The sequence below is a fragment of the Streptopelia decaocto genome (assembly GCF_964273445.1).
Source record: "Streptopelia decaocto genome assembly, chromosome: 3".
In the NCBI taxonomy this organism is placed as follows: Eukaryota; Metazoa; Chordata; class Aves; order Columbiformes; family Columbidae; genus Streptopelia; species Streptopelia decaocto.
In genome coordinates this window covers 78,494,414-78,509,795 of record NC_138656.1, presented here as the reverse complement: position 1 = coordinate 78,509,795, position 15,382 = coordinate 78,494,414, and the positions used below count along the sequence as shown (strand labels likewise).

Genomic DNA, 15,382 nt, shown 5'->3' with positions numbered 1-15,382 from the left:
GACAGCATGTTCACATAAGTTTGCATGGAATAGTCTTGCCATGTAACCCAAATATATGGTCAGCTGACCTCTCTTGTTTCCCACAAAAAGTTTTCACAAAGAAAAAAAAAAAAAAAAAAAGACAACACCACACACAAAAAAACCTGAAACGAACAAACAACAGAAAAGCCACCGCAAACACACAAAACCCGCAAACACACAAAACCCGCAAACACACAAAACCCGCAAACACACAAAACCCGCAAACACACAAAACCCGCAAACACACAAAAGTGCTTTACTTTCCAGACCCAAATGCTTAAACTTTGTCCATCACGGCAGAAATTAAAATATATGTAAGGACCTTCATTAAAACAGAGCACACCACATAAATAAGGCTTAGAAGCTTGATATTTGCTACTATTTCAAGGATAGGAAAATTAATGAATATCAACTGAAACTTCCGTTTCATTATGGATTTTTTCAGGTACGCACAAATAAATTTTCCTATCCTACATCATGCCATTCTCCACAAATACCTTAGAGTAGAATGGGAGGCCTGCTGAAGTCTTCTGCCAAAGAAAACAAAAAAGTCATGAACTATAAACCAACATGCAAGACTGGTGAATATATGGCACGTGAGAAAGTACCAACATAGGAGAGTGGACAGCTCTGCCCTAAGGTCAACAGTTTTTATAAGAGAGACTTACTACTACGAGAAGATTTCATTTATTTGGGAAATGAATGTCAACTCATGGCAAAAAAAATAGGAGATGTAGTCCCACTGTCATGCCCTCTCACACAGGTCAATTCCCTAAGCAAACACTTAATGTTGGCAATGCACATGACCTTTCTTGAACACATCCAAATCACCATTTGACATTTTCCTTAGACACTTTGATGTACCCACTCAAACCATCCTTAGGGAAATTCACGGCTATTTTTTCACTAATTTAGCACACGCTGGACCATCAAGTTTTAACAGAATGCATCTCAGTTATTGACTTCTCTTTAGTGCCCTGGAGAGAGGATTATCTACCAGTAGTAGAGCTCTGGAAAAAATAATGCATCTGGAAGTCTAGGTTCATCAAATTGCACAGTAACAACCTCCTTTGGCAAGCAATGTCTCTAAACTATAGTAAAGGAAAGATATGTAGCCTGCTTTTACAATCTTGTGAAACTCCACGTTACATATCAAGTGCTGACGAACAACAAGACTGGTGAATATTTTCCACTGTCCTTGTCATACTGTTGTCTTTTCATCAACAGCCCACCAATCTAACTTTAAAGGAGTTAGCTGTTTGTTCATCTGGAAAACCTCAAGCCTGTCAGGCTGATTTAATTAATGTTCTTCTCTGTCCTGATGGCACTGCACACAAGAACATGCCATAGCAATTGCTCTGACTCAGGGCTGGTAGGTTCTGCTTTAGTGTAGGCGTACTCTTCATACACCCATTACTGCAAGTAGAAGTGTTGTCTTCATCCAGGATCAGCATTTTGATGCTTAAATGGGCTACGTGTAATCTTAATGGGAGTGAAGACTCCGCAGTTGGAAATGAATCAAAAAAAAGTCTATATTTCCAAGAGGCTTCAGTAAGAACTGCATTGCTTCTGTTCTGGAGCACTTTTTTTATTACGGTCATCCATTTCAAAATCCTTTGGAAGAAAGGCATTTTGACAGTCAGCCCTGGTTTGAGGGAGTGTACCAGAATCAGCTTCCCTAATAAGGTTGCTTGGATTTGTTCCAAGCTTAAAATGTTTGATAAACTGTTTAACCCAAAACAAAGAGAAACTGAATCCCCAAAAATACCTGTAAAGAAGTCAAAGGAATTTTCCTTTTCCTTCCCTTTTTGAGCTAATTAGGTAGCTCTCAAAAACTCTAGCAGAATCAGATGACTGAAGGTAGGACATTTGCTTGTCCTCAAGTCTTGCAGACACACAGTAACAGCTGATCAAAGATGTCGTAATGAGAGTGCTTTGATAAGAAGGTTTCACCAGCAATGTGCTAGAAAGCTGTAGTCTTTACACTGCCATGCAAACCTTGAATGAGAGGCAGAAACATCTGTATTATTTTCTCTAGTGACTGAAGCAAATGAGGACTTTAAGGGAAGTTTTTCCATTCAGCTTTCATGGATTCAGTTTTCCTGTTAGATTTCTCTCTACCTCATCAAGATAGCTAGGAACTCACTCTGCTCAAACTTCTGAGAATAAAGACTCCATACACCTATGTCATAAAAAAAATAAATTCCCATTCTCTTTCCCTCACCATGAAGGAAAATACAGCCTAGCAATTTTTAGGCTGAGAAACATAGTTGCAATGTTTGCGTCAAATGAGAGCACATATTTAATGCTTTTTTAATTTTTGTTGACACAATGCTGTTGGAAAGATTTTTAATGGCTAAGATGATGCCTGAGCAGACCTGGTTACTTCTGAAGAAAATCTATAATACGAAAGATTATTTAGAAAAGTATTTCTTATGAAAAGAACCAGATTTCTCTCCAGTATGACAAGATTAAACTTCACCTGTAATGTGCTGAGATTTCTTGCATTGTAAAATTGAGATTGGTGTAGAAAGGGAACAAAGCACTACATGCAATTCAAGCACGAAAAAATAAAATCCCTGACCCAAGAAACTTAGAGCTGTGTTAAAAGACAAAAGAAGGGAAAGTTTCAGATAGACCAACAAGTAGAACATAAGGAAACTCAGAAAATAATATGACCACATCTTTGCTGAAATTGCAACTTCTGCAATACTTATAATCATGATACGTGATTATAATACATCCCATCTGCTCTTATCCAAGCAAGTGCTCTGTAAATAATCTGTAGGCTACCTACAAGGTCTCCTGCCTGCTAACATTTCATGCTGAAGCACACCAGGTTCAGCATAACCTGGAAAGTGCATACCTGACCACAGCTGTGAGTTTGTAAATATAAAAGGCAGGAAAGTCTGATTATGAGAACAATTGTAGAACCATTCAGATCAAGGTGATAAGCAGAGTTCACAGTAGTCTAATTACTGTGGGGGAATATGCAGCAGATTTTCATTTCCAGTTTGAGAGTTCAATTCTGAAATACCAGAGTAGCCAGGACTCCAAGAATGCTCAAGAAATCTAAAATAGCAAAAGATATTTCAAATAACTGGCTTGTCCACATGAGCTTTTTATGTGTTTCTCAAAAATGACTGTGTCCCATGAACCTAAAATTCATTCTTCTATGGCACGTCATCTGGACAAGAAAAAGCTGTTTCCCTGAAGATGTCATAACAAGTTATAAGTAAGGATGCAAATGGTTAGAACTTAAATTGTGTGTTACACATAGGTGAGATACAGCCCTGAAGGTCCCTTATCACACTTTAATGTGTTGATGGTATCAGCAGTGTTTTGGGCGCCTTCATCTGAGATTCAGGGGAACAAAAGGTAGAACAAAAGAACCATCTGAATGCTTTACATTCAGTACACTGCCTTTCTGGTTTCACTCCTTTTATCAGAAGGGGGTATTTTTTTTTTCCATCAAACATTTTGATCCCAACCCTAGCTGCCAGCAAACAAATCTGCAACATTCATGCCTGGATCAGCCTGGCAGAGAGAGCCTATTGCCTAAATACAGCCAACTTCCTCATGGAAGGAGAGGGAGCCTTTTCCTTTGTCCATCTTGCTCAGCCTGCTCCTCTAGTTGCAGCAGCTCCTGCCTTCAGAAAGAGAAAGGAAGGTCACATGCAGCAAACACAGCTAAGCTAGGAAATACTGAGCCAAGCTGTTCATCTACAAATGAAACTCAGAATTTTCTCAAAAGAGCAACTGGCAAAATTCTAAGTGACATGAAGGGAAAGAAATGGAATTACATAGAAATAAATGGTGGAAACACAAAAGGCAGAATGCTGCCACTGGAACTTCTAGAACTACTCCCAGCCAGTCCTGGTATCTCACCTGTGAGAAACAACCTAATCAGTGTTATACTTCATCTGTGGATACATGCTGTGCAACATCACCCCAAGCACTGCCACACACCCCAGGCTAGTTAGGAATCTCTGGTTTTGAGCTTTTATAAAAGCATATGAATATGTGGTGTCACTATAACGTACATGAGATAAGAGAAACTGTCAAATTAAGTTAAAAAAAGACCACGACAGAAGAAGAGCAGGGACCAATGTTTTCTTTTATATTCCAAATTTAAAACGCAAAGATATTTTTGCAAAAGGAAAAAGCTGAAAAACTTCTGAAAAAATCATTTCTGACTTGAAAGCTCCCATTTAAGCACACACAAACTCTCCCTGACAGCAACTAACTATTAGGAGTACCAGAATGTTTCAAAAGGGCTGACACCAAAGAAGCCATTCCAGAATCGCCAAGAGTAAGCCTTCTGGGTAGCTGAGGAGGAAAAAGAAACAGAAAATATTATCCTCATCACAGAAGCTAGCTATATCTTATCCATCAACCTGACACACTATGAGAAACAAAGAAAATTCTCTTGGCTGGGTTCAGCTCATGCCAGGGTCAGGTGTCTGGAGCTCTGCCTCTCCTGCTGGCCAAAGAGGGACTCACCATTGTCACCAAGCCCTAAGCACACAGAATGTGCATCACAGTACTAAATCTCAAGGCTACACTGGTATAATCATCATAGCGTGACACAATGCAAAAAGGGGAGAGATTTCTCCACTACATAAAAACTGAGACTATATGCTACAATATTCCCTTAATCTCAGATTAATATTTTTTCCTTGGATTTTCTGCGCTCAAATAACTCATGTGAAAAAATTTGTACATGGATACTAACATATGTTAGTATAGTTCAAGAAATTATCAAACACTTCTCACCAGCCAAGGTGTGAGTGACACTAACGAAAAGCACAAAAGGTCTCTGCAGTTTCTCTGACATTTATGATTTTAAAAAATTGTTTTATGCCTAGAAGATTGATGTAATGTCTGCTGTGTTTAAAGCACCAAAAGATATGAGAGGACAGAGAATCCTCAAATTGGTGGAGGCTGGTTAAACCACAATGAAGAAAAACTTCAAATTTACTGTCATGTTTGACGCATTAGAATTATTTAGGAACAATTAAATTGCATTCTGAAAAACAGATGCTTATTCCCATTCCCTGAAGAGCTGATCTCACCTCTAAGACTTTGAATAAAGCTGATCTGAGACAGTGTCCTACAAAGCTGTAACTGATAGCAGTATTCAATACACCAGCAACAGTGGAACATGACTAAAGACCTTCTTCTGTACACCTGGGCGAGCTGTTCCTTCACGCAACTGAAGCACAAGTGAGCAACAGAGAAACACACTGGCCAACTATGTGGACTATAGCCACCTTTCTACAAGAATATATAAATTTCTCTTGAGCTAGGACTGCAGTACACCAAGTCCTTACAGATCCTCTGGTAGGTGAGAAGCTTTTTCACACAGCAAAGTCTGATGTTTTAAATACTAAACAAAGAGAAAATAAGATTACTTTGCTGGACTAGTATAATCCACTGAGCATAACATTTAAACCAGTCTCAATAGACTTTTTCCTCTCAACAGTTATGACTCCACCATTAATTTGGTCTTCTTTTTACATCAAAGTAAGAACTGGTGAAAAGGAAACTTTCTGATGACCTGCCCCTTCCACTTTGGTGTTCAGAAAGAAGCAGATCCAGAGTTGGCAGATAAAACAAAGCAGCGCTTTAAGGTTTTTAAATAATAAGGTGATTTAAAAGTAAGTATCAAAACAGTCAGAAGAGGAAAACAAGGTTCTAACTGCCCTTTGAGAAACTGGGACATAGCCTTTTTTACAGAATAAAATAGTATGGCAGTTCTTCAAGTCCAAAACGCCAGTTAAATACAGAATCACCTGAGATTATCAGCAGCATTCCACTTTCAAAAAAATAATTCTTAGTTGTCATTTCAGAGAATTTTTGGAAGTGATAACAAGGGACCAAGAACTGAAGCAGCAGAGAGACTGCATTCTTGCAACTATTCATATTCCCCGCATAAAGGCAAGCAAATGAACAGAGAAAAAATACTGCATATCTCATATGGAGAATTAGTTCCTTCATCTTCCCTTCAAGACACCATGCATATGACATGTTTGTCTCAGAAGAAAGAAGGAGACAAACCAAACATGAAGCTCTGAACAGACAAGTCCTGCTGAGGAAAAGTAAGCCATAAAAAAATCCCTCTAACACTTTTCTAGCATCAAGACTCGCAAGTACAGGAGATGCAGCACAGACAACTGGTTCTGAGGCTTCCTGGAACAACCTTCTTCTAAACAAAAATGTTGTTAACCTAGGCAGCCAGAAGATACTCCTGCCTACAAATTAAAAAGCAGGGTCCTACAGAAACTTCATCCTTTTTTATGAAGAAGGGCAAGTCCAAGCTCTCACTCTGACCACACTCCAAGAGGAGTTATAAAGCACATCCCGAAAAGTTTTAAATTAGTATTTTAATTTCCATCTTCTTTTAGCTCTCTGAGCAATTTTCTCTCTCTCTCTTTTTTCTTTTTTTTTTTTTTTTTTAATTTTTAGTGCACCTTACTAAATTCCTTCAACTAACATTTCTTAAGCTTTCCTTCAACACTTCTTGGTCTTTACACAAAACTGAAAAAGTGTATTGTTTTAAGAATCAAAACCTAAATAGACATTTATGACATAGCATTAGCCTATTACTCGGAATTATATCCTTCTATTGCCCAGCAGCACACTATCTTACATTCTAATGCAATATTATCAATAGTTACAGAAATAACGTCTACATAAATCTGTGCTACATCATAAAATAAAAAAGCAAAATGAAAGTTCTCAGAGTAATCGGTCAAAAGTCATTTCACATTAGGTTCTAAATTAAAAAGTCTTCAAATCTGCCTTCACCACATACCATCCTATAAATAAGTTCTGCATTACAGAGCTAAACGCACTCCTACTTCTGAAGTTGTGCGGCCTATTATTATTAATTTGACATATCACCATTCCTTGAATTCGGATGTTTACTTTAGAGCTACACAGTACAAACTCATTAGACAGCTATAGAACAAACTGCACGAAACAACAGTAGATGACAGAATCACAGAAAATACATTAACTGGGAATTTTGAATATGACACTTGGTTTTCTAGGGGTTTTGAATAAACATCAATGCCTAGTATTAGGAAGCATGGGATACTAAGCTAGACCTAAAAGTATGCTTTTTAGCGGTATTTGTAAAATATTAGGTCAGGGAAAAACCACCCAGTATCCATGCTAATACAGCTTACACTGCCAAAGCATACATTTTAAAGGAATATAGTATTTGTTGGCATATTATTTTCTATAGGATACATTTCGTTAAGTCTTTTTTCTATCAGTTCTTCTTTCCTTTATGGGTTCAGCATCATCTAATCTCTTTTGGATGTAGACAGAATACTTTGATTGCCTACACTGATAGCTTTTTCCAATGTTTTTCCCCACTATGTGCTTTTTACCTGGCCTCTTTCTCCTTCCACTTCTATTTCCTCACCTCCTCACTAAGAGCTTCATAGCTCATACACCGTGTTTTTCTCTATTATCTTACCATTCCCCAGGTCCTCACCTTCCTGCTCCCCCAACTGGAATTTCATCAGGAGTTCCTACTAGGAGGAAAACCAACGGCATCAAATCAGCTTCTTTTAGTCTATGAAGCAAGCGTAAAAATGCACAGCTCACACCCCTTGATCAGACAAATGACATCGGCTTTTGCCAGACTGTTGTGTGCTTCTGTTTTTGGCCCATTTCCATATGAATAGTTGTAGTGCCTGACTGTACTATACGTACAACCTAATGCATGCAGAGAGTAGTTTATAGCTATTCAAAGTAGGATGATACAGTAAACGTGAATCCTAAGCCTCTTCTACACAGTTTGCTTTTCTTACTGCAGAAATAGAACTCCAAACTGCCATTTCAAAAGTGATTTTTGTACGTAATTGCTCATAAAAATTCCAACACAAAAACTATCATTACACAAACTAAATCTGCCATTAGGATCTGCATTAATTCCTACAAAAAGTCCACATCTTTGAAGCTGCTATAAAAACATGTCACCATGGTTTTAAAAACATGCAGAAATAAAGAAAATGTTAGCAGGTCAGATACAAAACAGAGAAATATAGGAAGTAAAGTTTCCTAAACAGCATTATTTGCAGTATTTAACATCTTACAAGAAAGCATAAAGGAGAAAAAAAAAAATTACCTTACTTCAGCTGGTGGATTCTGTGAGTAAGGATTTGCCGAGCATGCCAAAATCCTGACTACAGCTCCAGGATGATATGTTTCCAAAATCTGCACTGCCGTGGGATAAACTGGTTCCTCAAAAGCGAGTTCCACGTAGTCTTGGCTACAGAAGGTGGGTGGTGTCCTCTGGAATGGCAGCCGAGCGCTGGGGCAATGATCCCACCAGGTCCCGTAAGTTCGAAAGACGGCAGTCTGAGTAAAGTCACCAGAACTGGGGTAGACGTTTGGAATACCTGCTAAATTCCACATGGTATATGACATGCTGTTTTCACTACCATAGTGAGAGCTGAAATCCAACACTTCTTTGGCATACTGAACTATTTCAACATTGATAGGTAAGGCTCGGGTGTTTGACTCAATAGCCCTCCGGCTGTTCATCTCTCCTCTCGTTGCTGTCCTAGCTCGGCGCCGAAGGCACATATAGTAAAACATGCTCAGAACTGTTAACATGGGAAACACTGGTGACATCTAGATATGACTCAGGAAGATGCAAAAGGTCAGGAGTCGTTTATAAAGTGCACTAGCTGCTTGTGGCGTTCAGAAAAAGAGCTGACAAAACAGAGTGAATAAACATAGTGAGCAGATAAAATATTCTTAGAAAATAGACTGTATGCTGTCAAGTACCCTCTTAAACAAAGTACTACTACTAAAGCACTAATAAAGTATCTCATTTTATTTTCAGACAGTTACTTGGAAGCTACTAAGTGTGGCTTCCCATTTACCGTGCCTAAAAAAAGAGAAGACTCCGAAGAAACCTTAGCCAAAACAAGCTCTCAAACACTTAAAAGACTAATCATTAAATGAAGCAATTTTTTCAGGGATTTATTAAGAGAAAAAAGTCTCGCACTGACTTACAGAAATGAAGTATTAAATAAAATCTGGCCTTTGCAGTAAAAAACTGTAGAAGATGATCTGAAGGTACAGCTAAAATAATCTGTAGTATAGTTTTGAAATACTTAAAACTAAATCTGACTGTAAACAAAGCATTCAGATACCTAGTCAGACACTGCTTGTATTTTGCAGTAAGACTGCACGCAGGACCCAAACTGGTTCATTTCAAGCTACCTCAAGTACATCTAGACTATGTTATAATCTGGAGAGTAAATATATCCTTAGAAGACAGCTCATAGAAAGTTGGACAGCTACTCAAACAAATTGTTTCCTTTAATTTGTTCCCATAATTTGTGAATGGCTTTAAGAGTGACAAGAGTTTTTGGCAGTTAATCTAAACAAAAAACTTAACCCACTGCTTCCTATACCAGAGCACTAGCTTGAAACAGTCTCATAAAAATACTGTCTTTACCCTTTGAAGTTGTCCATGACAGCATTCACCAATGATAGAAGGGTCACCAGTCTCCTGAAGGATGCTCAGAATTCATTAACAACATCATCTTCCTTTAAGCCGAGCAACAAAGTAAGTCTTCAAAAGAGTCCCAGCATCATAAGCAGAAGTCTCCAGAGACAGCATTTTACTTCTGATATGAGAAGATATTTTCATTTATGTAACAATTGAGTGGCAAAATGTACTAATCTGCACAAAAGGTCACCTAAAAAAATCAACACAAAACATACCAACAATTAAGGATAGCGATGTATTTCATATGGCCTATATCAAATCACAAGTTAAACAAGCAAGGTTTAACTATTAGAAAAAGCCAAGTTAAATGTCTCTTTACCAAAGTTTTCTGTTTACAACGGTGAAGGGATATTTATAGCTGAATGTTGTCTTCAGGACACAGAAGTTCTGTATCGTATTCCCTGCTGACAAAGATCCCCTTACATATGCTTGTCCCCTATTTAGCAGCCACTCCATATTTGCACAATGTAAACTGTTAGATTTACCAACACACAACGAAACGTGGAACATACTCTCTGATTTCTGCTACACAACACACTCGGGCAATAGCACTCCAGAATTCACATTCCCCAGTACCACAGACTGTTTCTCACAAACTGACCTTCAGATTAGCTTGTTCATAGGATTTACTAAGAAAGAGTTAGGAGCGATGCCTGTAATCTGTCAGAGGCCAAAACAGGAATGACTAAGCATGTCTCAAAATAGAATAAATGTTTCTTCAACAGCTTGTAGTAGAGTTGCCAGTTAGATTATCACAGGATACATACTGTGGTAATCACTGAACCAACAGAGGTGACTCTTCTATTGCAGGAGACGGAACAAACAACAATTAACACAATGCCTCACATTGCCTGGGAGACAAATCACATATTTAAAGTTTGTGATGGGTACAAGTGAGACCACACTTTATAGAGGTTTTTGGAAGTATGAGCTTAGGGTAGGGTAAATAATTAAACAAATGGAAATGAATCAAAGTTACTTTTGTAAGCCTCTATATAAATCCACTGTGCATGTTTCTTGGGTAAATTGCCTGCTTCCTATACTTATGAAATGCACACAGATGTACAAACAGCTCTCTTTCACCTGAACATTGCCAACAAGAAGGTGCTTGTGGCAGCAGATAAGGACAGACTGCATTATTTGACCCTCTTACTTGTGACAGATTACTAACAAAGTGTTCACTTCTGACTTTCTTGCCTCCTCTATTATTAGCTTTTTGTTTAGTTCCTGTCCTTTATTCAGCTTCACATGTTTACATAGCTGTCAACAACATGAATTACTCCTGACATTCAGTGCAGAAGGGAATGCCAAAGATGATATGCTGGATCCACTTCAAGCTCTCCTGGAATGCCAAAACCCAATAACGTCACATGTCTCCCAAACATCCTGTTGAACCACCTGTTTGAAAAGGCACTGGGAAGAAAAGAAGCACAATCCCCAATCTCTCCTTAAAATAACACCCCAAAAGATCAACTCCAAACTGTAAATTGTTATTTTACTTTTTCAGTGTGGAGCTGCTGTAACATGTAAGTGAAGGTTACAAACACATTCTCTTTCTGGATTTTACCCTCTTAAAAATAAAAAAATCTATTTGCAGAATATGCCAACAGACACTAAACTTCAACAAACTTATGGCTGTCAAGTCCTGGATTCTTGTGTAGACCAGCATATACACCAGCTTCTTACTCAAAATTTTACTGATTAACATGGTTTAAAGGCTGTTCTGTGGAAATGATGGCTTTACAGAGGTCAATTTAAAGAGTCATTCAGCTGGAGTGCTTCAAGACCAGGTGCAAATCACTGATCTGACACACCTTGATGTCTGCCCTGCAAACTCCAAGCTTCTTCTGGCCACAGCCCAGAGCTCATACAGCACTGCTGTAAAATCCAGGTCTGCTACCAGCCAGCTTGTCAAAGTGTAGCAGAACCACCAGCTGGTGCAGAGCTGGATATCAACTAGCTGGCCAGATTAAGTCAGGCCTAACACAGCAGACAACTTGCAGTCATGCTGCATATTTTCAATCAGCAGAAACATTGAATTGGGTCATTCCCCCTCTATCAACCTGATTATTTTCATAAAACCTGTAAATACTAGATATCCTTGCAACTGATGCTGCTTTGTCAATTTTGGCTGACATCAGTCAACAAGCTCAAAAATTACACAGGAAGGAACAAGGCACAGCATACAGCTTTCAGAAAAATGTTTTAGTCTAAAAACAAGTGGAGGAAAATTACTTGTAAAGAGTTAAAAGCAATATAGGACTCAGTAAAGTGTCAAAAGAAGAGTTTCTATTTCTATTGTAGTTCTAATGCTTATTTATTCTTCTTTTATAATACTTCCTCTATTTTTTTCTGTCGAGATATCATTAAATGGACTGAAATGGCACTACTGAATATCAAGACCTTCAGCAGCTACCACAGACCAGCACTGAGGGTGTGATGGTTTGATTAGAAACAGAAAGCAAGATGCTATGAACGTACAGTGATGTTGTGAGGTGCTGTCCTACACCTACATGCCCATTTCCCGCTTCCAGACAGGATCCCATCGCCAGACTCTCTAGGGATGCCTGAGTTCTGCCTTCCTGTCCCATGCTCCACGCAGCCCCCTCTCCAGTCAGATGAGCCCTGGGGCTTGTCCTGAGCGACACCAACCACTCTTGCAAGTAACTGTAGCGTTCAGCCTGTTTATCTCCTTGAACCAACTCACTGCCACTTAACTTGAAGTCACAGCTGGTTCAAACAGACTGCAAGAGCCCCAAGCTAGACCAGCTCCAAGTGTCACGGAAACGTTACCTCCAGTTTTACAAAACAAGACTGGACTCCAGAGAGCCAAACTGGACCAGACTTGCAATATAACTTTCCTAAGAGAGAGACAGACGCTACTTTCTTTCAAAATACATTACAGTACCTCAGATTATTTACAATGTATCCTATTCACATCACTATTTAATTGACAACTATTTCAATTATACAGGCAAATTCCCTTCTTCTATATGATTAACCCTTCTTCCCTTCATACAGAAAGCCTCCTAAGACTGTAATTCACTATTCCCTTCTTTTAAGCACAACAAACCTTCATAAAGGAAAATTACTTACGGCTCTCTACAGATTTCATAGGAACAGGCACTAATCAACTGAGCAGATTCAAAAGCACTAGATGTCTTTGGTCTATTTTGCCTCTTTTTACAGGGAGTTTATGTACACAAATCTATTTTCCAGCTTCCAAGCAACACACCCTGTTAATCATTATTGTACTTATTTATTTTGGGTTTTTTTTTTGAAAATTCAGCTCCCCAGTATTCACAATTTTGTCCCATGAGTGCAGACACAGGACATACGTACATAGTTATTCACCAACCAGAATGCTGAGCAAGGGTGAGAAATATGCAGAAAAATACTGGGGGCTTGGAGGAGCTGCAAAGTGAAGGATGGATGTAAAAACAAGTAACAAGTAATTAGACACAGAAAATAAATGAAAGATAGCAAATTTCATCTCTGAGCCATCCCTCGCAATACATGTGTTAGACAAGAGTTTGTACTGCTTCAAGAGAAGCAAATGTTATATATACAAGTCATGGTTACACCGGGTTTGATTTTTAAAGCCAGACAGGTAATAATTCCTCTTTATACTGGTTTTGCTAATTTCACACTTGGGAGTGTGTAGAGTTTTCTTTCATTTGACTATAAAAGAAACAGCAATATTGACAAATTACAAAGAACATATAAATGACAAAAACAATAGATTGTATTCTCTCTGAAGAAAGATTAATGCAATTTAATATATGTGTCTTAGATAAAACATGCTAAATGGGAAATCTCTTAAATATATTTGCACGTTAATGCAGAGAGGGAATACTGGAACCTTACATTACAGGCTAAACCAGAATATTTTTACCACAGGTTAGCATCTCTCGCTGTTAATTACCTAGATTATACCAACATCTACAATCAACTTGTTGAAACTAGAAGCTAATATTAATTAAAAATTAATAAGCTCTTATAGCATACTTTAAACTCAGGCCTCATTTGCTACGTTTCTTCCTGTAATGTGTTCTGGCACTAAAAATGTAACCATTTTACACATTTTCAACTTAGAAATTTCCAGTTGGAAAGAGAAAAATGGAGCATTATGACACTTCTGTTTAAAATGTTGCTTGTGTTACCATCGGGAGCACCAAAACAGAAAACACAATCATTTTGGATTACTTCACTGATTGCCTGTTCCTTACTGCTAGGACCAGAACTCATTGCATAGTTTACCATCATGGTATAACAGAGACAAACGTTTCTTAGGCATCTATTATATGGTCCAGGTGACCATCCTGCCTTCTGGAGCCTGTCTTTATATATAGCAGGAACTGCTTCCCAATCTGTGTAGATCATCAGGTAGCCCCTTTTAAAAAAGACTCACTCTACACAAAGCCTAAGGTCACCAGCATTATACCACTTCATTTTGGCCAACTGCCCTTCCAGCTATGGAACTTTCCTCCTCATGAAAAAAACACCTCAAAAAACAAACAAACAAACAAACCAAAACAAACAAACAAACAAAACCCACAAAACCAAACAAACACACACAAAAAAACTTTCAATAAGCAATTCCAGCGCATTCATCTCCTCATTTTTCTCATCACACCGTTGTGCTACCTCGCCACACAGTCATATTCTGCCTGGCACTTTGTTGCTGGTCAGCTGCCTCCTTACTGCACTGATCGCAGCTATTAGGCCATGTAGCTGTCTCCCACTGTCTGTTCATCAGCCTGCTCTGATAATAAAAAAATAGATGGGACAACGCCCTCAGACACATGGTGTCACCTGTGGGGTTGTCACATACAAGGACAGGAGTTGGACTTGATGATCCTTGAGGGTCCCTTCCAACTCAGGACATTCTATGATTCTAAATAACAATTCACATGAAGTGAAGCACCCCAAAGTACGTAAAATAAATAAAACCACTAGTCAAGCTCCTACCCTGCTTCTGCTGTTTTGTGATGGGGCAACTGGGATGACCCGTGTGGCAGCACAGCGACCGTGCAGCAGCGGGTGCCTGTGACAGTCCGGTGCTCCCGAAGCGGACGAGGGAGATGCTGCACGATCCCCGCCCAACGCTGCCGCTTCCCTCTGCCTTCACCACCGTTCCTCCCGGTCACTTCCCGCCCCTCGGGCACCTGCGCTCTACCCACAGGGAGGTCTCGCCGAGGCCCACGGCCGCGGTTGGGGCACCCCCGGCCAGAACCAGGCGGGACTGCCCGGGACTCCCCTCCCCACCGCGGCCCCGCCAAACACGGGCGGGGCGCCGGCCCCGCGGCCCCACAGCCCGGCTCCCGCTGGGCGGGCACGCACACACCTGCGGCCGGCCGCACCCACCGCACCGGGCTGCTCCCGGGCCCGGTGCCGCGCTGACCGTCTGCCAGGCCAGGGGGGGCGTGGAGGGGAAAGCCCGCTACCTACCGCCCCACCGAGGTATCCCTCTTCCCCCCGGCCACGTCCCGAGGGGAGGGGCCCCGGTGGGCAGCAGCGCGGCGCCCCCGCGCCCGCCCGGAGCCGCCACCCTACCCCGTCCGGAGGGCGGAGCAGCTCGGGCCGCGCGCCGCCGCCGCGCCAGGGGCCGCCGGAAGCTCAGCACGGCGGTGGGGGCGGGGCGGTGGAGGAAGAGGCGCGGCGGCGGTGGGCCGAGGCGGGGCCGCGAGCTGCGCGTGCCCGCGGCGGAGCGTGGGGAGGGCCGGGCCGGGCCGTTAACGGTCGTTGCGGGAGGCGCACTGTGGGGGCTTTTGGCCAGAGTACTTGGCTCAGTGTCCCGGTCTTTAGTTTACTTGCAAA

At 40.5% G+C, this 15,382-nt stretch overlaps 1 protein-coding gene across 9 annotated transcripts in view; it reads right to left on the bottom strand.

Annotated features, from left to right (window-relative positions):
* FBXL4 (F-box and leucine rich repeat protein 4) overlaps positions 1-15,176 on the bottom strand; it is a 62,460-nt gene extending 47,284 nt beyond the window's left edge. Inside the window, exons 1-4 of one of the 9 annotated variants that reach the window (XM_082049211.1) lie at positions 14,910-15,167; positions 10,330-10,413; positions 9,509-9,752; positions 8,165-8,754 (exon numbers count right to left, since the gene is read on the bottom strand). In XM_082049211.1, the coding sequence (XP_081905337.1) occupies positions 8,165-8,673 (509 nt within the window). In that variant the 5' untranslated portion in view covers positions 8,674-8,754; positions 9,509-9,752; positions 10,330-10,413; positions 14,910-15,167. Of the gene's footprint in view, positions 1-8,164; positions 8,755-9,508; positions 9,753-9,881; positions 10,132-10,163; positions 10,305-10,329; positions 10,414-14,533; positions 14,886-14,909 lie in introns of those variants that run through there. The other 8 variants (XM_082049214.1, XM_082049210.1, XM_082049217.1 and 5 more) reach the window with 8 other exon arrangements.
* Between the last annotated feature and the right edge of the window lie 206 nt (positions 15,177-15,382).